Below are 23192 nucleotides of genomic sequence, written 5' to 3'. Positions count from 1 at the left end.
CAGTACTGGACCACTCTCGAACGAGCTTTCACTCCATGAAATGCTGTATCCTGTTCTAATCATTCAGAAAGGTTGATCGAGTGGAAGATATCGAACACGCGACTTTGCATGCTTTTTCCAGGGGTCTAGGAAAGCAGGGTGGAGTAGGCTGAGGGTACGTCTGATCCCCTCGCGCTTTTTCAACAAAAATCCATTCTTTCTGATGACAAAACTCAACTTGGCAAGCCCCCAAGCGTCTGCACGACTTAAGTTGAAAATCTTAGCGCAGTCCTTGCCAAGGACAAGTTGCCATTGTTCAAATATTAGCTAACATTAGGCCAAAGTTCCGGCCGTTCATGCGGATTTGAGGAGAGATTGATCTCTGCTGTTACTTATGGCTTCCGTTGTTTCAGAACCACGCAAAGAACTTAGAAAGGTATCTGGCTCTTACCGATTACAAACCCTGATCGAGCTCGAGAATTATAGAGAGAAAACTGCCTTGGAATATAATGAATCTGTGCGAAGACAAGAGGCGCAGATTTTTTTCCCCTTGAAATGAAGGGACACGTGATCATGATTATTCGTTCAAATTGTCCAAAAACGTATTTCAAAGCCACCGTAGTAGAAAATCCTTCAAAAAATATGTGCTCTTTTTTTTTTTTCCTAAGGGGAGGATCGGAAGTGGTGTATTGTCCAGTCCCGACAAGGTGTGAATTTCTCGGATTAAATTGGTACTTGAAAGTCTTGCCTAAACGCGCTTTATAAAACAAACGAAAAGACAGAATTTGAAACCATTACCAGCAGGGATTCTTTAAGACCATGCGGGAACACGAAACAACAGTTTGGCAGCAGTTAGAAAACTAGAATTGAGCTATATTAGCTTAACAGTTTATAGCATCAATCGGTGCTTTTTCACAGTAATTGAATCTATGGAGATTCTTAGGGCTCAAGCTTTGCTGAATATAAGATCAAGAAAACATTTGATTCTTCTCACGGGTATTTTGTTACATGGTATTTTATACCTGCCGCCCTCGATGAAATAACACTGATCACTGTTGTGAATATCCCGCTCTGCTGGAAAGACAAACAAAAACATTGATAACTTATCTCATCATTGATTTCTTGTTTGCTTATTTAGCCTACACTGATCACTTGATGTGAGTCATGAGACTCGTTCTCTTATCTTGGATACCGTTCAGAGGCAGTATTCATTTCTTCCACTTAAAACTGTCAGTTAAGCTCCGGTTAAGGTGAAGTTCTTAATTCGACAAAACAGGATTTGGATGTATTGCTCGGCGTAGTGCTGCAGACAATATTGTCTTATGCAGCTGAACTTAGGGTCAAACCACAACATAAATTCCTGTACTATCGTTGCCGGCTTTCCTTTTTGCGGCCAACATTAAGATAGGTCTCGACAAATACATTCTAATCTTTTACATTAACACATCTCCCGCTTCTACGAGCCACAATGATCAGTTTCTCAATGCGTGTACTTGCATGCATAAGCCGTGCGCTTCATGAAAGGCAAAAGTACCTATGCTTCACATGAAACACTCTGATAATAAAGTCATTATAAAAACAAATTTTTCAAAATGAACCATCCGAGAGCAATCGATTTAGATCGGATATCAAAGAAAGTTGTTGTTCATCAGCGATTGTTATACTGACGAGCGCTGGAGAGGTCGTAAATATGATTAAGAGTACTAGAGTTTTTGGTTTTTCAATTGTTTTGTGGTACACAAAGAAAAGCCAGAGTTAGGAAAAGCTAACCGATAAACCATTCGCCTGATTTAAGGGTGCGGTCCGTCGCCACATGCATATTTTCTCAAATAAATGTATCATCACTGACAGTGGTATATTTCTGGCAAAACGAAAATTTGTCTTGGTCAAGGTTTAAATAGAATCTTCAAGCGGACTATCTGATATATCATTCCCTATTTTTTCACTGCGATATTTTTTCTTTGCGAGATATTTGACCTGTCTACGGAACCACGGCTGGTATCAAGTGACTGTTGACTTTTTCCCACTTTTTTTTTAAAACTCGGGTGAAAGACTCTTACGGCATTCTTAAAAAGTTGGCAAAGCTGACTTAAAGGAGTGTCGGTAGCCATTATATCGCTTTCATGCATTCTGGATCCCACAAAGAGATCACGTTTACAACCCATGCAAAAGTGACAGTGACTTCCCGTTGAAACTGAGGTAGCCTCGACTTTGGTTGGAGCAACAAGGTGGTAGGGACTCCGGTAGGTGCAGTAGCTGCTAAATATTTTTCTATTCTGGAGATTTATGACGATTTTTGTTTGATTCAGCAGACCTGTAACTCGTGTTGGAGCGCAGTTTTGTTTTTTATGCATTCTGTTAAATCTGTTGGAAGTAGGTTTTTTCAGAGTCACAAGCCGCTGTATCATCGCTCTCCATTGACCCTTATAGTAAATCTAATATTGTTTTTTCGGATTAATGAAGCTCCTACAGCAGTATCTATTTTCTATTAAGACCTTAGCAATTGTTTGTTACGTTTGAACCCGTATATGTCACTTTTAAGCTCACCTCTTTTGGCTATTGTCTATAAATCACTTTTTAAAATTTTTTTGTTCTTTTTCATTTGTGGAATGTTAAATACCTCAAATTCTAATTAAATTAAGTTATATTTAGATTTCACGGCTAATTTCTCTCAACCACCACATCCTGAATATCTGCTGCGGTATTAGAGAACCATTAATGAAACCCCCGTCGAATGTCTCTTATTGTAATCGGTGAGATGGAACAATTTATCGACGGATCAAAGTTCTTTATAGCCGCTTGAAAACCGCGATAAAACCATTTCTTCCAGGCGTTGATCTTCTATTCATAATTCAAAGTTTCTGTGGGATGCAAGCATAATTATTCAATGCGGAACACTTGATTTGGAGCACCTCTACGGAAGCAGAATGATTATGCACAATGACATTAATAATCTTCACGTTTGTTGATAATTCACACATGTTGCACATGCGCATTAAACTTGACAACAAATGCGGTCAATTCGTGATTGAGAAAAGGTGTACTTCAGTTCCAGTGCTGTGCTGATCTCTGCAAGCGTCTACAAGCGTGTGAATTCAAGAATTTTTTACGAAAGCACCGTACGAAACTGAAATATGGGGCGTTTTTGAGGAGTGTCGCGCAAGTTACGTTCATTTTCGCACGTTCCTGCGGCTATGGATGCGGTACAGCTGAATGAACTACTGGAGTGTTCTGTGTGTCTAGAACAGCTGGATCAAAGCTGCAAAGTATTGCCATGTCAACACACGGTACATAGACGATGTCTGAAAGACATTGCGGAGACAAGGAAAGAGTTGAGATGCCCAGAGTGCAGGATTGTCGTCGCAGAAGATATTGACGAGTTGCCGGCAAATATTTTTGTGATTCGACTCTTGGAAGAGTTTAACAAGACGCGACGGAAATCGTGCGACAGTTTGGATTTAAACGAAAAGCTCTCTGATCAGGTGAGGTGCATTGATATTCAAGAGAATGATGATCTGTTTCTGGTAGAATTTAGGTGTAAGAAGAAATGTGTGATGTATAAACGATAATTAAAAGTGCGTGATTTCATCTGCATCCGTCCTTTTGTTGTAGAGTATGTGGTACATGCATGGCCAGCTAGATTAGAAAAGCCTCCCTGTTGTGCCCTGATGTAGGAGTTTCTGTGGTTAGCAAAATTACTACAAACAACTTTCATGTACTACGTCTTGTTCTGGTATCTTCTTTGCCACTAATCAGTCAAATGATTCTAGGACATTCTACTCTAAGGATGTTGTTTATGTCGCGGTACTGCCCTCCATCGTTTTACGATTTTGAAATTTAATGCTTTTCACATATCATGGAGATAATGTGTACATATTTTAACCACAAGTGAATGGAAATTAAAACGTTCTTCGGGTAAATCACCGCTGAAAGGGCTTTTTCCCTTCCTCTAATACAATTTCACTTAATTACTTGAGCTCAATTATTTGTAACATGCTTTAGATGTTTAGTTTGCTACTTCAATTTATTCAAGGCAAACAGCTGTGTCATGTTGTATTGCTCGTTTGTCTGAGACCGACATTGCTTTCGTAATTTTCCATTTGAAGACGTTTGTTAAGTTACTTTCAACGCTTGGACAAAGGAAATATTTTGTTTCGTTTGTCAATGCCGAAACGGAAACGAGGAGCTAACAAGGAGCGGGCATATATCCTGTTTTCTTACGATCAATTCCTTCCGAAGAAACATAGCCTCTCAGCTCCTTGTTACTTAATGGGCTTAAGCAAGGGTTAAGCAAGAGATTAAATCGAATTATGCACATGTTGATATTTTATTTTGGCTGGAAAAATTACAAAGTTATTACACTTTCAGTCAGTAAAAATTATTGAGCGACTATGCGAAGTGCAAAAAAAGAAATTATTGAAGCTCTGTTTTATATAAACCGTTGCTCCTTTATTCTAGTGTTTTTATTCATATGTCGTCGACTTGGACGTGATATGCAGTGTCACGTTTCGTTAACGTTTCCTCATAATCAAACTTGCAAATGTTGTGTAATTTTGATAGATGTCACCTCACGTGCTTTGAAGAATTCACCATCTGTAACACGCTGTGATGTTTTTGTCATGTGACTCGTTAAATGGGTGATATATCATAGGCACGTTTTGTTTCCATGGGTAACTTCTATTCAGCCATTCAGGATGTTACCTTTTCACATGATGTTTCAAAACAACAAAACACTCAATTAGTAGTTCTTGCCTGATTGATCAAGCAAACTCATGGCAGTTTTCATTCCCTACAAGTGCTGCAAACAATCAACCATTGTATTTCTTTGTGAATCTCTTCACACCTTTTGAATAAGTTATCCCTCCATTTCTTCCAAATTGATGTGAAAGTATGTTACTATAATAAGACAGTGGCTTGGTAACATGGACTTGAATTTCAAAGCTTCCTGTATTTAGGATTTCACAAGATGATAAGCAAGACAGGCCATTTACTAGTTATCTCAATTTTATCTCCTGAATATGACAAGTTCTACAAGCTTAAACTAGCTTAGATCTGCTTCATGGGAGCTAATTTCTAAACTACGGGCAATATCTCTTTTGCAATTCATATTTACGAAGGTGCTTGAGTGATGTTTCTTAATGTATGACTAAGAGATAACTGTCATGGTGTCAGATATATTTATAGTACAAAAATGCCGCCTGTGGTTTCAACAATTACAATGACTTAAGATCTTTATTTAAAGCCATTTAATATATCTGTTTCAGCCTTAGGGTAAATACAGCTCTGCAATTCAATCTACATGACTTGTTTTGAATTACTTTACTTTCCCTTTGGCAAATGAAAGATTTGAACTGGTTTTTTTCATTTTCTAGGCTCAAAGTTAGTTAGATGTAATACTTTCTAACAACCAATACATGCCTGACTGATGTGTTGAGCAATGAATTTGAGCCAAGATATTTTAAGGGAAAAATATTGTTAATTTTGCAGCCAAGTATGTAATGATTGAAGAAGACTCTTCTTCACCTGTGGGATTGGTTCGTGTAAAAACTGTATTTATTGCTTCAAAATGCAAAAAAATGTGACTGCTTGCAAATAATAATGGAGCAAATTATTAATGTTTTTCCCTCTGTGCAGTTACTGAGACCACAAAATTGTGGTGGAGATAATGAGTTTTTTGTGGTTTTTTTGAAACAAAGCACTCTGTTGTGATGTGAGATCTTTTGCCACACTCAATGTCAATTACTGAGTTATTTAGAAATGCATTTACTTGAAGACTCTTGCAGTTTGTAATGAAAGGCCATTGTTTTCCAACAGTAAAGTTGCGGTTCTTTATTTGTTGTTCGATTCCTGTTTATCATTTTAAGTTGTCTGTTACTGTGTTATTTACCAGAATGAAAGGTAACATGAATTTTTCTTACAGAGTTATTCAATAGACGCTTTTTTCTTGAAGTAATCAAATGACAGTAGCAGTGTGTTGATCATCACAAGATCACAATCAGACAGATACATGTATACATTCCAGTTTTTCTCTAGTAAAAGTGGTTCTACGTGAATTCTTTGACTCAATCCTAAACTTTAGGACTGCCTGTGATCACACTTTCCTAGTTGTCAACTACAATCAGGAAATTTTTGTTATGGTACGAAGCTGGTAAAAGTTTTAAAGTTTTTCCATAAGATAAAAGCACAAAATTTTCTCTTTAATCAATAATGTTTCTTTCATAGATCTTTTGTGTAGGTATTAAATTTTAGTAGTTAATATTTTTGTGTCACATTACTTTTATGTCTATGATTTGGCCATTGTTTACTTTTTTTGTATGGTATTTTTGCTCCAAAAAGCTCAGACACAACTTATCACTGTTGAAGTGTGTTTTCTACCACATACTGAGTGATAAATGTGTTGTCAGCAGGAAGTCCCACATCAAAACGTTCTTTCAACATGCAAGACCTCCCCTGAACATAGACACAAATAAACTTAATAATTGCCTACAACTGTAGGTTGCCTATACCTCTCTGTGTGTCACTGGCTGAGCATCTGAGCACAAAATCCAAATGTCTGAGGCTTAATTCCTTGTGGGAGAATGATCTTTTTCTTTTTCCCATGCTTTTGACAAATTAAAGAATGTCTTCTTTCCTTATGTGAGCCACTCATGTAATTATGGATTATAGCCGGATCCATGCATTCAGTTTTTAAAATGGAGCACTTTAGCCAGCAGTGCAATCGTAGCAGCTTAGCTAAATCAAAGTGACGCTATGGTGAACTCATGCAGGGATATACTGTGCAGAATATAATTGTATATTTCATTTAAGCAAAAATTATGAACTTGATATTTTATTCCTACTTCTTGAGCAGAGAATCATAATGCAGTAGTTATCCTGATAAATGGTCTTTTCTGTGTTACATGTCCAGCACAGAATTAGCCATCATCTCCAGGAAAGTCCTGTCCAATAATGCATGCTCTCCCCAGACTCCTGAGGTTGTGCTAAGGCCACTGAATTTGCATCTGGAATCACCATATTTCTTGCTCTTTTATATACTCCTCGTGACCCAACCTTCATGTAGATTCTCTTCTGTTTTTGCTCCAATGCAAACATCATAGGCATCACTATTGCCTTTTTCTAATCAGTGAATGTACGTAATTAGGGAGATTATTACTTTAGGGCTTTGTACATGGGCTTATCAGCATTCATTTTTAAAACAAAGTATTTTTTTAACCAATATACATTTATATGCATGTGTTCCTTATTGACTCCACCTTAAAGTTTCTGTATTGTTTTGTTGAAGGTTACTCCATGTGCGAGAGCTTTGTATGATTATGAACCTCAAGAAGCTGGGTATGTTGCAAAAGACTGATGAATTTCCTGCCTGTTACTCAACATTTCCATGTATCTACAAGTCACTAGCTGTTATTTTCAAATATTTTGCTTCACCTTTTCTTTTAAATGCAGTGATCTAACTTTGCATAAAGGAGAGATAATAACGCTGCTGAAACAAGTTGATGAAAACTGGTATGAAGGTTTTACAAATGGCTGTCAGGGATTCCTTCCAGCAAATTATGTTGAGGTAATGTCAATAATGAATACATCCACTTTCAAAAGTGGTAATATTATTGGTAGCTTGTTTTCTGTGTACAATTTTTTGGTACATGTACATGGGAGGCAATTAATTGAAATTGAGTACAGAATATAATGTTAAAATGTATCTAAGACAGATGATACTAATAACAGTTTTGTTACCATATCTTCTTTTTTCATAGTTATGGTCTTTAATAACTGAAAGAGTCCACATTAATGTAACAGAGATTTAGATACTTTCTTAAGTTGAAAAGGGGGGTTCTGTTGATCTTAAAAAACTAGGCAGAGATGAGAGGGAGGGGATCTAAAGTCATAATAATAACAATAACAATAATAATAATAATAATAATAATAATAATAATAAAAACAATATTTACAGAGGATATCACCAGCTAACACTAAGTTAATTAGGGTGGTCCTCTATCTGCATTACTAAAATTTCCCAAGACTTAAAGACTGATCAAAGATTAAAAATTTAAAATTACAGGAAGAATATGTTATTTTCAAACAGTTCCAGCTACATATTTTTTAAACTGTTCTAGGCTATATTCTCACTTACTCAGAAGGGGGGGAGGGTTGGTGTCAATATTCTTTATGGATTATCCCATTGACCTTCTCTTGTGTCCATCCCTGTCCCAGGTCATCAATCCATTACCAAGCCTTGATGATTCTTGTGACAAACCCATTGCTAAAGCATTATTTGACTTTGAAGATGAACAGGAACAAGATTTACTCTCATTTAAACAGGTACTGTGGGCCGGGGTAATTATGGGTGGTTTATTTCCTCTGTGGGTGAGACCGATAAGTTGAACATCTCAGTTCATTTAAGTGATGTGTAGTATTTTATTTTTAGATTTTCATGGTAACTATTGATAGCTGATCATCACCTCAAAGCTCTGCTTGAAAATTTGACCCTTCATGCAATTTATTAGATATGATGAATATATGAAGTTCATATATTTTGAACAGCGGTTATAGATACGTATGATGCACGATCCTCGCAGCACAGAGCGCTATTTTTGCAATAGTGAAAATCAGACCCTTTTTTTTTTTTTTTTTTTAGGTCTGATTTTCGCTATTGCAAAAATAGCACTCTCTACTGTGAGGATTGTGCATCGTACATGCAATTTATTGTTGTTACGTTGTCTACATGCAGTAACTTCCAACTCCCAGAGCATCAGCTGTGATCACACTGTAAAAGCAAAGAAGTCAAATCTGATAGCATTTTCTTGATTTTTGCTCATTGTTCTCATCTTAATTGATTCACAGTCTTATGCATATGATATTATAAAAGTTTAATATGGCAGTTATTACTGAGTGCATTTTCCATGTGGAATCTGAATTGTTACTTTTTTCCTCTGTTTAAGGGTGATATTATCAATGTTATACGCCAAGTAGATGAAAATTGGTGTGAAGGAAAACTTAGGGGAAAGCTTGGGATTTTCCCAGTAACATTTGTAGAGGTGAGAATGATGGCACATATCATGAATGAAAATGGAATTGAAAGTCCTGTGAATAGGTTAGTCATCAAATATGCAGGAACCACCTCTGCACCCTAGTGGAACAGTGATACTCCCTGTCATATCATGATATGCAAACATGTTTTAACTCTGGGGGAATGGCCCTGTAGGCAAAAGTATGAAATGAGTCAATACTCAAGCCTAGAGGCCCATCCAGTTGGAGCTTATCCCATTATCTGTGGCTCAAGTGGATCTGCAGTGTTGCAGATCTCCGCACCCTGGATGGAATGTTAGTCCATCCCAGGCTAGCCTCTGTCCCCTCCCCTGCATTTTAGTAGACTTTCCTAACAGTTTACCAGTACCATTTCATACTCCTGGAAAGGGAGAGGCAGTATGGGAGTGAAGTGTCTTACCCAAGAACACAGCATAATGTTCCAGTTAGGGTTCAGACCCAGACCTCTATTCATAGCCAGGTCTCAAACCCAGACCTCTCTTATCCAATGTTCAGTAACCAAATCTTTGGCCACAGCATCACCCACTCTTATAAGGCAGAGACTGAGTGTACAAGATTTTGCTTCATACCATCTTTAAAGATAATTACTTACAAAGAACCTATAGCTAACGTATTTCACGTGTTGTTAGCTTAACGTGGCGGCACGGAATCTGATAGAGGCTGCTGAAAACGGGTCGGATCAAGCGTCATCAGGAGGAAGGACGTCTCAAGTGGAGCCTAAGAGGCATACCATGCATTTTGTTGGACAGCGGAGTGAGGAAGGTCAATCAGTTGGTCTCCAGAGGCGCTCACTTGACATCTCATCTTCAGAAAGGCTGACAGAAGAAATGAACAGTTCATCGTCAACAGGATCAATCAATTCACCGCCTAACAGACATGTAATGTGACCATTATTAACCCTCTCCCTCCCTCTCTGCTTAGAAGCCTTCCTCCTTCCCCACCGCCTAGAAGCTTTTCCCTTTCTCCCTCCTATAAGCCCCCTTTTTCCTTCCTATGAGCTCCCCTTTCCCCTTCCATGAGTCCCCTTTACCCTTCGTATGAGCACCCTTAGCCTCCTTTCCCCCTCCTGTGAGCCCCCTTTTCCTCTTCCATGAGTCCCCTTTACCCTTCAAATGAGCACCCTTTTCCCCCTTTTAGAGCCTCCGTTCCCCCTCCTATGAGCGCCGTTTTCCCCTTCCATGAGTCCCCTTTACCCTTCCTATGAGCACCTTTTTCCCCTTTTAGAGCCTCCTTTCCCCCTCCTATGAGCGCCGTTTTCCCCTTCCATGAGGCCCCTTTACCCTTCCTATGAGCACCTTTTTCCCCTTTTAGAGCCCCCTTTCCCCCTCCTATGAGCGCCGTTTTCCCCTTCCATGAGTCCCCTTTACCCTTCCTATGAGCACCTTTTTCCCCTTTTAGAGCCCCCTTTCCCCCTCTTGTGAGCCTCCCTTCACCCCTTATTGTGAGCCTCCCTTGGACATAACCTCCCTTCTTTCAGTCAAGTTGGTGATTTACTCGTACTCAGAACCTACGGAACATAGGACAAAACAATCTAACTAGTCTTGATCAATTTTTACCTGATTTCATTCTAAACTACAAGTCATAAATTAATCCACAGTTTACAGTCCATGTCTTGAGGAGTTCGGTGTCAATTCCCCTACTCTACCTTTGGTGGCTTTTTAACTGTTGATTTTTTTAAATTATTTTTTCCCAGAACACACCAAGGTCATCTGGAAGCAGCCCTGACACATCACAGTCACCCCACTCAAGGCGGGGAACATCACCTTCCTCTTTCAGTCCAGGTCGTGTAGGCACAGGAAGGCAAAGTTCGCCCATGGAATCAGGGGGGTCACGACCTGTGTCAGCTGAACTCGGGAGGGAATTGTAAGTATAGCCATTGTTGAAGGAGGTGACTGTTGAGGAAACCCCACAGATTTCTTTGTTATATTTTCGTTTGGTTTCATGGACCTGACCCTAACCCTGCGAGAGACGGGGCCTACGGTTTATTCGTCCTTATCCGAGAAGACTAGAATATCTATCCATTTCTTGATATTATAGAAAGGTAGCAAATTCTCCTCAGTTATTTTAAGACCATGAGTATTGGTCCGGCCGGGGCTCGAACCCTCGACCAATCCGGCGCTCTAACCAATTGAGCTAACCGGGAGGCAGTTAGCCCAATTGGTTTTTCGATAAGTTTTCCCATGAGTTTTCGTTTTGTATTTCTTTTCAATAGATACGTGGCTCTATACACGTACAAACCTACAAAAGACGACGAGCTTGAACTAGTGAAGAACGAAAATTACTGCGTGACCGACAAGTGCAAAGATGGTTGGTTCAAAGGATATTCAGTATCCACTCAGAAGCGAGGAGTATTTCCTGGAAATTATGTTCGACTAGCAAGGTGAGTTATCTGTTTTCAGCCAATTCTTTGGAGTATTAGGCTTTACTTTGGTTAGGTTCGTCACCGCAACGCGATTATCATTGTTCGGATATTGATTCCTACTTCCAGGATTGCAATTAAACCACGGACCTTGGCCTACTGTCAAGCTTCTTAGAAAAATAGATTCGAAAAGGAAGGAAATTAAGCTTTCTTCGTGGTCTGGTTTGTATCGTTCAGTTTTCTGTTCTTTTTTAAAGCTCACGTCAAAAATTAATATCGTGGGTTAGACGTAGGTTTCTAACTGGGGTAGTAGTGTCGAGAAGATGGGGTAACCGAAAAGGTTTCAGAAGTTTCTGTCTCTGAGGGCTGTAGTTTTGCTCGCACAATTAGAGGTCATTCACCTATAACAATGGGTGAATTGACTTTTTTTCCGGACGAAACACCCTTGATCCGTTGTGGAAATAACGAGTTTGGTTTGTGCATGATACTCACTTTCGGTTCTCATTTAAAGATGACGAGGAAAACAGTCGTATGCTTAAAATCTGGGCTTTATACTGCAGTTTAGCCCTTGTTATCTTCCAATGCTGAGAAACAGAGTGTTAGCATTGCCGACAACTAAATGACTGATAAACATTTTCTTTCGTCTGCAGTATTCACAATTTACTAACAAGATCAAGAAGCAATAGTACAGATCCGGATCATGATAACTGTACAAATTCTGTTCTTCCTACCAACTCCCAAACCAAAGTTCCACCTCATCAAAGGTCGCCTCCCCCAAGACACACAGCATCTGAGGGGGGATCCCAGACGAGATTTCATAGGTCAGAGTCTGCCCCACCCCTACCCCAATGGTCACAGCCAGTTATGCCGGTCGAGAGCCTTGTTGTTAGCTTAAATCAAGGACGGAGCCTTGCAAGCAACAGAAATCCTAATCATGGAACCTCTGAGAGGAGTCGATTTGTACCCACGGCACCACTCCCTCCGCCGCCCGCACCTAAATCGGTACGTTGGATTCAAAATCGTCCCTCCTTTATTTCGACGTGTTGTTTTTGGGTATTTATAACAGAATAAAGGAAATTTGTTGTCGGGACGTCTAACGACTTGAGTAGTTTTAAACCGTTCTTTGCTTTTTTTGCAAAGTTGATGCATTTTTTGACAATCTTTTTCACTTTTGTTTTCCAGAGTAGTTTTTGGAAAAAGCTGACAGGCAAGAAGAAGGACAGGACAAGACTGAACCGACCCCCACCCCCTCCTCCCCCATATCAAAGGTATTTTACTGAGAGCTTTGACTTTCAGCTACTACGCTTGCACAAGGATTTTAGATCGTTCTTGATAGGGCGTGGTGAAACAAAAACCAATCAGAACAAAAATCAATATCGAAGAGTTCATGGGAACTCTAAGAACATACATACATACATACCTACCTACCTACCTACCTACCTACCTACCTACCTACATACATCACCTTTATTTCACCTCGGATTTACAAGAGTTGCTATATAGCTAATTTCTCCGAGAAAGAGAAAGAAAATTAAGAAAATAAATAAATAAGTAAATAAAATAGATGAAAATAAAGTGTCGTATATTATATACAGTACATTACACTACTATCTACATAAGTAACAATTACATTTTTGTTCGGAGGAAATTTAATGTTCCAAAGAAATTTGACATATTTTAGATCTGTGCACTATCAAAAGCTCGGGAAAACTCGAGTTTCCAAGTCGCAGTTGATATGCTTTCGTTTTTGATTGGTTGAGAAAATGGCGTGAGTTTTTTTTTTTTTTTTTTTTAACCAATCATGGAGCGGAGCTGAGCAAAACTAGTACGATACCGTGTTACTTTCGACACTTAGTGGTAAGTTTCTCTGAACTCCAAAGTATTTCATCTGTTTCAGGAATGTTCCTACCGGTCACAGTGCATTATCTCCGCCACCTTATGACTTTGGAGGTCTTACAACGTCTCCATCTTGCACACAGGTTGGTGATTATTGTGCTTGTGCTCAACTGATCCTATCCCAGGTGAAAATTTTCTATTGTGGAGAACTTTCTTATTTCATCCCTCATCCCTTTTCATGTTTATCTATAGGCTCAGCGTTCAAGAGAGAGAGTTGAAAACCCGCCTGTTCGTGAAAGGTTAGGACAGAATGAATTCATCCAACCCAGAGAGTAAATTATTGTAAAACGTTTTGATGGTGCTGTTTGATAACATATTTGACAATAGAGTTGCTGTGATGTGAGTCACCAATACATCAGTTTTAAATATACATGTATGTTGTTTACCAGTCTAGGTTGGTCCTTATAGGAAAAATACTGTTCTCAAGACCAAGGAACAGTCTTTTTCCCAAACGAACTGACCCAAACCCTTGAAACAACTTACGTGTATTTATATTTTTCTGCTCTTTGTTTGCCATTTTCTGTTTTATTGCAAATGGGTCATAAAATATTCGGACCTTGGTTTGTTTTCTAAAAAGTGGGACCAGCTGCGAGTGCGCGATTGGCCAATCAGATACGAAGATTGAAGATTCAGACAAGCCGAAATGCTTCAGAAGAAAATTTGAAGTGTTGTTTACTGTTTCATCCACAGATACCGTGTTATTGTGGCTTATCCACCTCAACACGAAGCTGAGCTCGAGTTACGGGTTGGGGACATTGTTTACGTGACCAAAAAACGTCAAGATGGCTGGTATAAAGGAACTCTTGAACGAAATGGCAAAACTGGCTTGTTTCCTGGTAGTTTTGTCGACAGCTTTTGACGTGAAACTGCGTGGAGTTTTGTAGAATTATCAAGAAATTATTTATCAGTATCTTTGCTTGAAGTCAAACAAGAGAAGTGATCAGACACCGTTTTTACGTTGTGTTGGGAACAATTCATGGCAAGTACTGTGCAGTCAAAATGATGCGAAATAAATTCAGAGATTTCTGGGTAACGGCGGTTTTTTACCTGGTGCTCACGGTTGAGTTTTTTTAAATGGAAAGATGTTAGGGTTTTGTACCAAGTATACATGAAACGTTGAATTCCCAACTTTTTATGAAATGTTTTGTTGTCCCCCGTAAGAACTAGAATAAAAAATCTGTTGTCGCCAATAAGTCCATTGATGCTTTTGTACACTGTTTATACAAATGCAGTTCGTTCGCTGTAAAACAAAGCTAAACACAAGGTGTATTGTCATGTACATAAGATGCTGGTATGCTGCTCAAATTGACAGATAATTTCTAAACTCAAGTAAAGCAAAGGTATAAATCATAAGAATTTTAAGATATACAGGTGTATATTACACTTCGCAATGTGTGGGTGTTATGTTTTAACACGAAAAATTGACTTGAATTTGAATTAAAACAAAATTATTTGTTACTCAGTGTTGTGAAATTTGATTCTGGGCTGGTTTTTATCCGCAAAGGCTAGTAGAGTTCATTGACCTGTAACTAGCCTGCAGAGCAGGCGTTCTAGTAAAGTTTGGGCGAAAATTGGACAGCGCGAAAAATGGAGCGAGGCGAAAAATTAGGAGGTGGGGGGAGGGGGAGAGGAGAGAAGGGAACGCCTGCCAGCACTTATTAATGTTTTCAAATACGCCTCCAGATTAATTATGCATTCCGAAATTTGAGCTTCGAGAAAACAAACAATCACGGAACGGCATATTTCCAGCGGAAGTAAAGGTTAACACACGTGGAACGATGTTAAATACAAATAATAACACGAGCGCTCATGGAAGTAGCCTGCGTAGCGGCCCTCTGGAGCCTGGCTCCAAAGGGCCGCTACGCAGGATACCATGGAAGCAAAGGCGAACGATTATTGTAGATTTTGTAATTGTTGTTTTCGAGTTAAATTCGGAAAACCAGGGACAGGAAAGTCTTCTTTCCTATCTTTCGAAAATATATTCAAGCCATTGAAAAGACAAGACTCGACTGGAATCGTTCTTACGGATATTTATAAGCAAGTTGGTCTTAAGATTACGAAGAACATCAACTGTTCAGAACGATGCTGCAACCTGTGTGCACGCACAGTTATAAATTTAGGACAACTTTACAGCTTTATAAAGAGTAAAACAATCCAGATTTCAACTCCATCTAAGCGTGTAAAGGAAGGGGGAAAAGACCATTAGCGAGCCCTTCTTGGCGAAGATCGAAAGCTGCCAAACTAAAAAGTCCTTCGCGCGGTCATGCCAGGACCCAACAGCAATTCGAACTGCGAGAGCTCTGCTTCTCCCATTGCAATTTGGCTTAATGCTCCTGCTTTGAGGCCCAAAGAATTCTCTTTAGATACTTGGTCCCCTAGAATACTTTTCAAAGGACGAAAAACGATTACAGTACAGTTTTTCTTCAGCATCTCCTTCCTCACAGCTACGAGCAGTTGGAATATAAGGATTTTATGAAAGCCAGTCGGCAAAACAGCTAGTAAATCGCCCCCATAGACAAGTTACCCCAAACTGTGTAGTTGCTGAAGTTTGAGATCAAATCGAAATTCAATAAACGACTCCTGATAAATATAAAGAAATGTTTAGCGCCCTCGTGAAGTCTCATTTTAAAAGTGCTACAATGGTTCTGTAATGTAGCGAGATTGATGTCTATCACTCAGACTAAACATGAAAAGCTTGGCGTTCGTTCGTCCGCGGACGAGTGTTGAAAATAACAATAAGTGCTGGGAGGGGTTCCCTTCTCTCCTCTCCCTCTCCCCCTCCCCCCACCTCCTAATTTTTCGCCTCGCTCCATTTTTCGCGCGGTCAAATTTTCGCCCAAACTTTACTAGAACGCCTGCTCTGCAGACTAACCGGTTAACTCCCAGATCTGACTGTTAATTTTCCCCTCTAGCTGCAATAGATTTCCTGGTAAATTAGTTACGAGAAATTGGCATAAGTTCAATTTGTCAACCTCTACCTGCTGAGTTTGAGTAGTCGTCTTCTGTAGGAAGAAGTTAAATGTTCGGTTAATCGTATCTGTTCTTGTAATTAAAGAGTTAAAATACACTACACCTCTGCACGTAGCGATTATGGTAATTTTGAAGATGGCGCTTGAGTAAAGCCCAGATAAAGAAATCACCTCCTTTCCTTCCGTGATTGACTTGAAAAATGAAAACTCGAATTTACATTTACAATTTTTTTTTTCATGGTCACTTTCTTGAATAAACCGCATCCTTCGTTTGAAGGTGAGTTTTATTTGCTTTTATCAGCAAACTCGGTCAAGGAAACGTTCTTACAGGCAATCAGGTTGGCTCTTGAGTTGTATGTTTTCTGATGTATATTATATATATAGGATATTTTCTTTTTCAGTGCGTTTCTATCTCCTTTGAACTTATCTAGTTCTGGAAAAAAGTGAAAGGAAGAAATCAACTTTAGACGGCGTACTATCGTATCAGTCACTCAATTTATATTTATCCTTTTTCAATTTAAATTATCCCCTATATCGATCAAATAAAATACCAGGCTACTCATTGAAAAGCGTACTGCGCCGACTGAACGACAAGCTTAATAACCAATACATTAGCTGTACTGCCTTTTCCATTTTGCTCTTAACACTTGTACTGACAAATTGATCTCTCCCTAATCGCCCAACTCTGATAGCTATTGGACGATGATAAAAGTTCCGAAGTCGGAAACACTTGCGCTTAGAGCAAATATTTAGGTTTTTCTTTTCCCATATTTAAATATTTTTCAGTTCGCCAGTTTTTTTAAACACCTTGGATCGCGATTCAGTGATCGACTGTTTCAAAGATCTTCCTAGTGAGAAGAAACGACAGCTTCATTATTCCGGAAAAGAAAATATTTTCTGGAGAGGTTTCATGTTCACAGCTTGCGTTGCAATCGATTCTTCATGATTCGATGGCGAACCATTAATTCCACAGTCTAAAGAGAATAACGTTAATAATAGATATATTCTGTCAAATGAAAGAAAAATGCGTTTCGGAGTGATAACCGCGATGGTTAATAGGTAAAAATATCCCAAAAAACAAATTCTAATTTTCCGACTGGTTTGACTTGTTCTGTCCGCTCAGCGACATCTTTGCTTATATATTCCCGGTAGCTTTTAAAAGAACTAACCGGCACTGAAGGTCAGAAAATTTCGGCTAAGCTTTTGTCAGCGTAGTTTACATCTATGTTAATTTAACCATGAAAAATTGTTCTACGCGAGGCCATATATTAATAGTGCGACGCCAAAGTTTTATTCCGAGTTACTTTTCTGTTTATGAATCTCAATTACCAGTGGACAATGAATATTCTGAATCTAAATTGGAAGCAGCTGAATCTGAGACGCGAAGCTCAAGATTTTACCTCTTGTACTCGCGAAGTTCTGCATGTGAAAGCGAATATTTTACCTTTCCGCCCAGAGCTGCCAGTGACAATGCTATGGATTCAGCGACTCACACAACCAGATTACTAAGCTCAGCACCGGCTAAAAGATTTTCATGCAATGTCAGTAAAATGGCGTATCCTATGAGAAATCGAATGGTATGCGATGGTTATTTTGGATGCCCAGACGAATATATCACTTCGGATAAAGGAAACGGTGAGATATTTGAAGATTTTTTCTATGTACATAAATGAACTTGAAGTATGTCGTTGTGACCCCTGCGATTAAGCTAAGAACGAAAAAGATGATTTAAAATTGATTTCTTGCCTGTGTCAAAATTGCTCTTATAATATATTATTCATTTCCGATTGTCTGAAAATCTTTTCTCTTAAGAAATTGTTGAATTGATGATCAATATTATCCAGGCTGATAGAAAAATACTCGGCCATATATCCTTCACGTTTGAGTCGAGGATTAAATAGATTCGGGTGGTTTATTGCAAAAGAACACGAGAAAAGCCAGCAGAATTTTTTTCTTTATTCCCGATATCGATCCTGCTGTTTTAAGTTCAAATCAAAACAAACCACCTTGAATTCATGCTAAGAAAAAGTTGGTTTTGCTCGGAGTTGACTAATTAAACACATCTTTCCTCACAGAGTTTACATTTTCATTCAAGAGAGCTACATATCTAGTGAGAATGCATTTTTGACAGCAAGGGTTTACGTACATATTTTCAATTGGTAATCTTTTGTATTCGGTGGTTTATTTTTTTACTTTTTTTTGGAGAAGTGGTAGCCTTGAAACACTGTAGGAGGTAACGGTCTCCAGGTACGATGATAAATCATAACCTCAATTAAACAAACAGCAATTAAACCTGCAAGCGAACCGATTCAGTTGCATTTCCTCTGTACAATATTTACACAATTTAAAGGTTATCAGCAGCTCTAGCGGCGCTGTTTTTGAAGAATCGTACGTGTTCGTAATAGGTTATGCCGACTTGATTATAGAGGTTTTGCACAGCAGCCATGTTGGATGGCAGAAACAATGAAAATATTTTGCATAAGAAAGAAAAATTTTTCCCATGAGTAAAATAATCTATTGTTCCTGCCATCCAACATGGCTGCTGTGCAAAACCTCTATTATCATTTTTATCATCATTTTGGGCTATTTATTCATTCTGTTGTTAACAAGTTAATCTATCAACTCATGTAGGTCCATCATTAAAAAAAGGAAAACCAGTTTGCATCCTGCCTTGGAAGAAACGCCAACAAAGATGCCCGAAAATCAAGAAAAAACAAAAAGGAAAAAACCCAAAACCTGACACACAGTCACCAAAAGTGGATTGTGTTATTTCATCACTTGAACGAACCATAGTGTCGGGCATCAAGGCAAGAGTGCACGCGACCAAACATCTGCAGGGAACTGGAACCAAGTCCCATCCTGCCTTGTTCTATAGTTACTTTATAGGCAAGGGGAACTCGATTCCAAGTCGCAAAATTTGCGCGTCGAAAAAAGCCCCACCTTGTGACGGCTATTTCGGTTGCCACAGCGACGGAAGCGTGAGAGGAAAGGCTAAAGGTAAGATATAATGCTATTGTAATTGTAGGGTCCCGTCAAGGGGAGTGACCAAGTTAATTAATCTTGTACAGGGGAAGAGAGTATTAAGACACCTGAAGCTTTTAGGTTCTTTCTAACACGATTTCCTTTTTTCATATCCGAACAGGAAAAAGGAAACCCATTCCCAGGTTCTAAACTGTTTTGAGAGCGCAGACGCACTGGTCAGCGTTTATGATGCAAGATGACATGAGCGTGCGTCTTGCTCGGAATATTAAAAGCTACATTTCGATCGTTATTTATTCACTCTACGCATGGTTAAAAGAATAAGAATCGATCGAATTGACTTCTGTTGGCCATGACTCTGATTTTGAAAACGATTATTAAAAATAGCGTTTAATATCAAGTTGTGCGCCCCTTACAGTGCTTGCGATGAGACGTGGATTAAACGGAAAAATTAAACTCAGATAAAATAAAATCTAAATCTAACACTAGTGGTCCTTCCTTCCTTCAAGCTAAACTATTAGTCCTGAATGGGGGTCTCTCCACCTCTTTTCCATCATCTAAGATTAATAGACCTCTTGATCACTTGCAGAACGGGTTTTTCACCTTTTTTATGTGAAAAGACGCAAGGAACGAAATCATTTTCTCTTTTCTCTGTAGTATTCCCTCAACAACCGCGAAATGCCGTTATTACTTAAAAATGCTCCTTGATTAAAAAGTTTCCTACAAAAGCTATAACGGGGCCTAATAGTGTGAGCCACAAAGACTTCAGTTGTGTTAGTTGAAGGCCAGCTACTCTGAATCCTACATCTCCATACCTTTGGTGTTTTTCTAAAAGGCTAGCAAACAGTGCTAGCTTTTCTTCCGAATCGAACTTAAATCCTCTTTGGAACTGTTCCTCCCAGTCCAGTGTTGCAACAATGAAAATCAAGCGACTGAGCTTTGAACTGACCTGGCCTAATTTGTAAAATGGCAGAGAGAAGAGGAGCACTGTTTCACAAACGAATACCAAAAATGTTCCTAAACTCTCAGAGAGACTTACTCCAAACAAGGAACTTTTCGATGAGGGAACGTGTTTGAACATTTCCACGCTGGAATAAACACTGATTTTTCCCCACAGCACTAACAGTAATAGAAGCACCATGATGTACAATTGAAAAGCCTGCGAGGAATTTTGAATTCTCTTTGTCAATGCTTTATATTTCTTCAGGAGCTCTGTAAAGTTTTTTTCAGTCTGTTGTATTTGTGCGCCAAAGTTTTCCAGTTCCAAAATGTGAATCTGAACTACAAGAATCAGAAAGAAAAAAATTGGCATAGCCACGACTCGACCGTAAATGAGGACGAAAAATTCCACAATTTCGACATTCAAACCAGGAAAGATTTATTACTCGACGTTTCGGGGTCATCGTGACTCCATTATCAAGAGACTAGTTTAAAAACATGCAAATAAGGAAAGGTACAAGAATAGCATAAATTAGACTGAACGGCTTAAACAAACACCTTGGCGCGGATGGAATCCGTTTGCACGTTCAGTGTTGGCTTACGCATGTGAATATACAGCATTTCATTACCAAGGCAATCAAATTTGCCGTTACATTTCGTGATGACGTTGAATTGCTCGATCAAGCGTTCAGGCATTTCACTATTGTGCTGGAGGTGGTAGTGTTTGTAGATAGAAGATGATTTCCTTGTGTGCCCTTCTACGCGCTCGTGTAAGTGACCACGAGTATAGCCCACATACCCTGCATCACACAGGTTACATTTAAATTCATAAACGACACATTGTTGGTTAACAATAGGGGGCTTAATTTCGTGTTGCTTAAGCTGTTGATCGAGCTTAGGGCTAACGAACACTGGTTGGACAGTCACGCTTAACTTCGAGCTTAGACTGTTCAGTTGTTGTTTAACATGATTAGCTGACGACTGGTCCTTGAAGGGTAACACTAATCTCACAGTCTCCGATGGTACGTCTGGTGATGGACAGGGTTCTGCAGATGAAATCCTTCTCTCAACGAACCGCTTGATTGTAGTTTCAACCAGTGGCTTTGGGTATTTCAAGTTATGAAAAACCCCTCTAAGGCGGTCACATTCCTCGGAGAAGAAAGACCAGTTAGAAGATAATCGATAAGCGCGATCCACCATGGTGTTAACTAGGCTGCGCTTGTACTTAATGTCAACATGACTCTGGAAATGCAGAAGGAGACCCGTGTTGGTTCTTTTGATGTAGACCTTACTCTCAATCTTTGGTGCACGGTTAAGCAGTTCAATTCCTAGAAAGGGAAGGGTTCCTTCCCGTTCGACTTCCATGGTAAACTGGAGGGAGGGATGGGTGGAGTTAAGGGTGTCTAGAAACTGAAATGCTGTATATTCGCATGCGTAAGCCAACACTGAACGTGCAAACGGATTCCATCCGCGCCAAGGTGTTTGTTTAAGCCGTTCAGTCTAATTTATGCTATTCTTGTACCTTTCCTTATTTGCATGTTTTTAAACTAGTCTCTTGATAATGGAGTCACGATGACCCCGAAACGTCGAGTAATAAATCTTTCCTGGTTTTTTCTATGCCTTTGCTTTAGCAAATCCCTGCTGATCAAGTATTTCGACATTCATGTCCCAATTTCGAGGAATTCCATTTGCTTGTTCTACGAAAATTGGAATTAACTTTTGTAGTAGAGGCAATAAAAGAAGAAAAAATGCTGTAACTGCCATCAGATCGTGTATTAAACGATGCGATTTTCGCCACTGAATCTCAGTAATGCAATTGCTGTTGTTTAAGTTGTCACTTATGTGTCCTCGGTGGAAATGAAAAAAAATACAATCCAACGTTATGAAGGATTACATAAAGTAACGTCCACAACAAACGATGCATAACTGCTACGCTTGCAGCGATTGTATTTGTATTCGCCAAAAGTATTGGTAAACCGTTCACAAGATTAAATATTTCAAAACCCATCACTGCCCATAAGCTGAAAACAACACCTGCTTGCATGATTTTAAAAAACACCGCATGAACTTCGTTCGGTTCGACCACTGATATGTAGACCGCATGTAAGTGTGCAAGAGGTATCCATTAAGGCTCAATATAAATTGATCGTCATCTCTGTAATCTGTTCCCACAGAATAAAAATCTTCAATGATTCCATTCTCTTCTACTGTTTGCGTGTTTTCACCAGAATTACTCCTTTCATTGAGAGGTTGGCCATGATTGAGAATTGTTTCATTTTCAATCACTGTTTGTCCGCCTTCAGTTATGAAAATAACAGTCCTTGACCCTGATGTTTTTGTGTTTCTGTCCCGCGCGTTTTCGAGCACGTTCGCATCCTGAATCACGCTTCCAAGATCAATTAACTGAGTATTTGCCGGTAAGCAAACAGAACACAGATGGTCGCCATCAGATACATAACATGTTATATCGTCTGCACTTCCGCCCGCTGAAAACGCCAACAACTTTTCGGCGATTGAAACTGCAAGACCCTGCGAAGGGATATTTTAGCCATTCTTGGTAATTTGAACTTCCCGTTTCGACACGGAACCTGAATTCCTGTTTCTTAGAAAAACCGCTGGAAAATTTCAAAGCTATTATTATTTATTCATGAGCATGCATACTCGCCAAATACCTTTTTCTCCGAAGTTTTTTTTTAAATCATTTAAATGGGAAGACAACAAAAACCATACGCACGCTTGTAAGCTACTCTTGTGCATTTGTTATTGCAAGTTTTACCTTTTCCTTTGAAATCAAACAAAAAATTGATTCAAAGTTTAAAAGACCTGAATAAAAAGCGAAGATTTATTTTCCATCACTTCTAAAAGAAATGCCAACTTATGACTGAAGTAAGTTACTGTTTATTAAATAATAAAGATTTTACCAGTCTGCCGTCTCACTGAAGTTTTATAACGTTGTTCCGCTGAAGAATCCATTTCCATTTCCAATTGAGGCCATTTAAAGTGGGATCAATTTTTATTGATGTAGT

At 39.0% G+C, this 23192-nt stretch overlaps 3 protein-coding genes and 1 pseudogene across 3 annotated transcripts; 2 read left to right on the top strand and 2 right to left on the bottom strand.

The window, feature by feature from the left end:
- Nucleotides 1-2824: 2824 nt before the first annotated feature.
- Nucleotides 2825-14737, top strand: LOC111327461 (E3 ubiquitin-protein ligase SH3RF1). Its single transcript, XM_022931658.2, has 13 exons — nucleotides 2825-3461; nucleotides 7262-7311; nucleotides 7426-7540; nucleotides 8191-8298; nucleotides 8919-9014; nucleotides 9654-9902; nucleotides 10718-10887; nucleotides 11237-11404; nucleotides 12034-12385; nucleotides 12566-12651; nucleotides 13281-13362; nucleotides 13472-13518; nucleotides 13970-14737. The coding sequence occupies exons 1-13, from the start codon at nucleotides 3174-3176 to the stop codon at nucleotides 14136-14138; spliced, it is 1980 nt and encodes a 659-aa protein (XP_022787393.2). The 5' UTR covers nucleotides 2825-3173; the 3' UTR covers nucleotides 14139-14737.
- A 2328-nt stretch (nucleotides 14738-17065) lies between these two features.
- On the top strand, nucleotides 17066-19710 carry LOC148722744 (uncharacterized). The gene is made up of 3 exons (XM_088733751.1): nucleotides 17066-17883; nucleotides 18880-19245; nucleotides 19391-19710. The coding sequence occupies exons 1-3, from the start codon at nucleotides 17487-17489 to the stop codon at nucleotides 19417-19419; spliced, it is 792 nt and encodes a 263-aa protein (XP_088589877.1). The 5' UTR covers nucleotides 17066-17486; the 3' UTR covers nucleotides 19420-19710.
- On the bottom strand, nucleotides 19602-20599 carry LOC148722743 (uncharacterized; the record flags this gene model as incomplete). Its single annotated transcript, XM_088733318.1, has 1 exon — nucleotides 19602-20599. A coding segment is annotated over one exon (681 nt), but the record flags the coding sequence as incomplete, so codon positions are not given.
- Nucleotides 20586-22707, bottom strand: LOC148722742 (uncharacterized; annotated as a pseudogene).
- Nucleotides 22708-23192: the final 485 nt, after the last annotated feature.

The sequence above is a fragment of the Stylophora pistillata genome, chromosome 9, assembly GCF_964205215.1.
Source record: "Stylophora pistillata chromosome 9, jaStyPist1.2, whole genome shotgun sequence".
Taxonomy (NCBI): Eukaryota; Metazoa; Cnidaria; class Anthozoa; order Scleractinia; family Pocilloporidae; genus Stylophora; species Stylophora pistillata.
The sequence above is the reverse complement of the archived record's forward strand: the minus strand, read 5'-3'. Positions and strand labels throughout refer to the sequence as shown.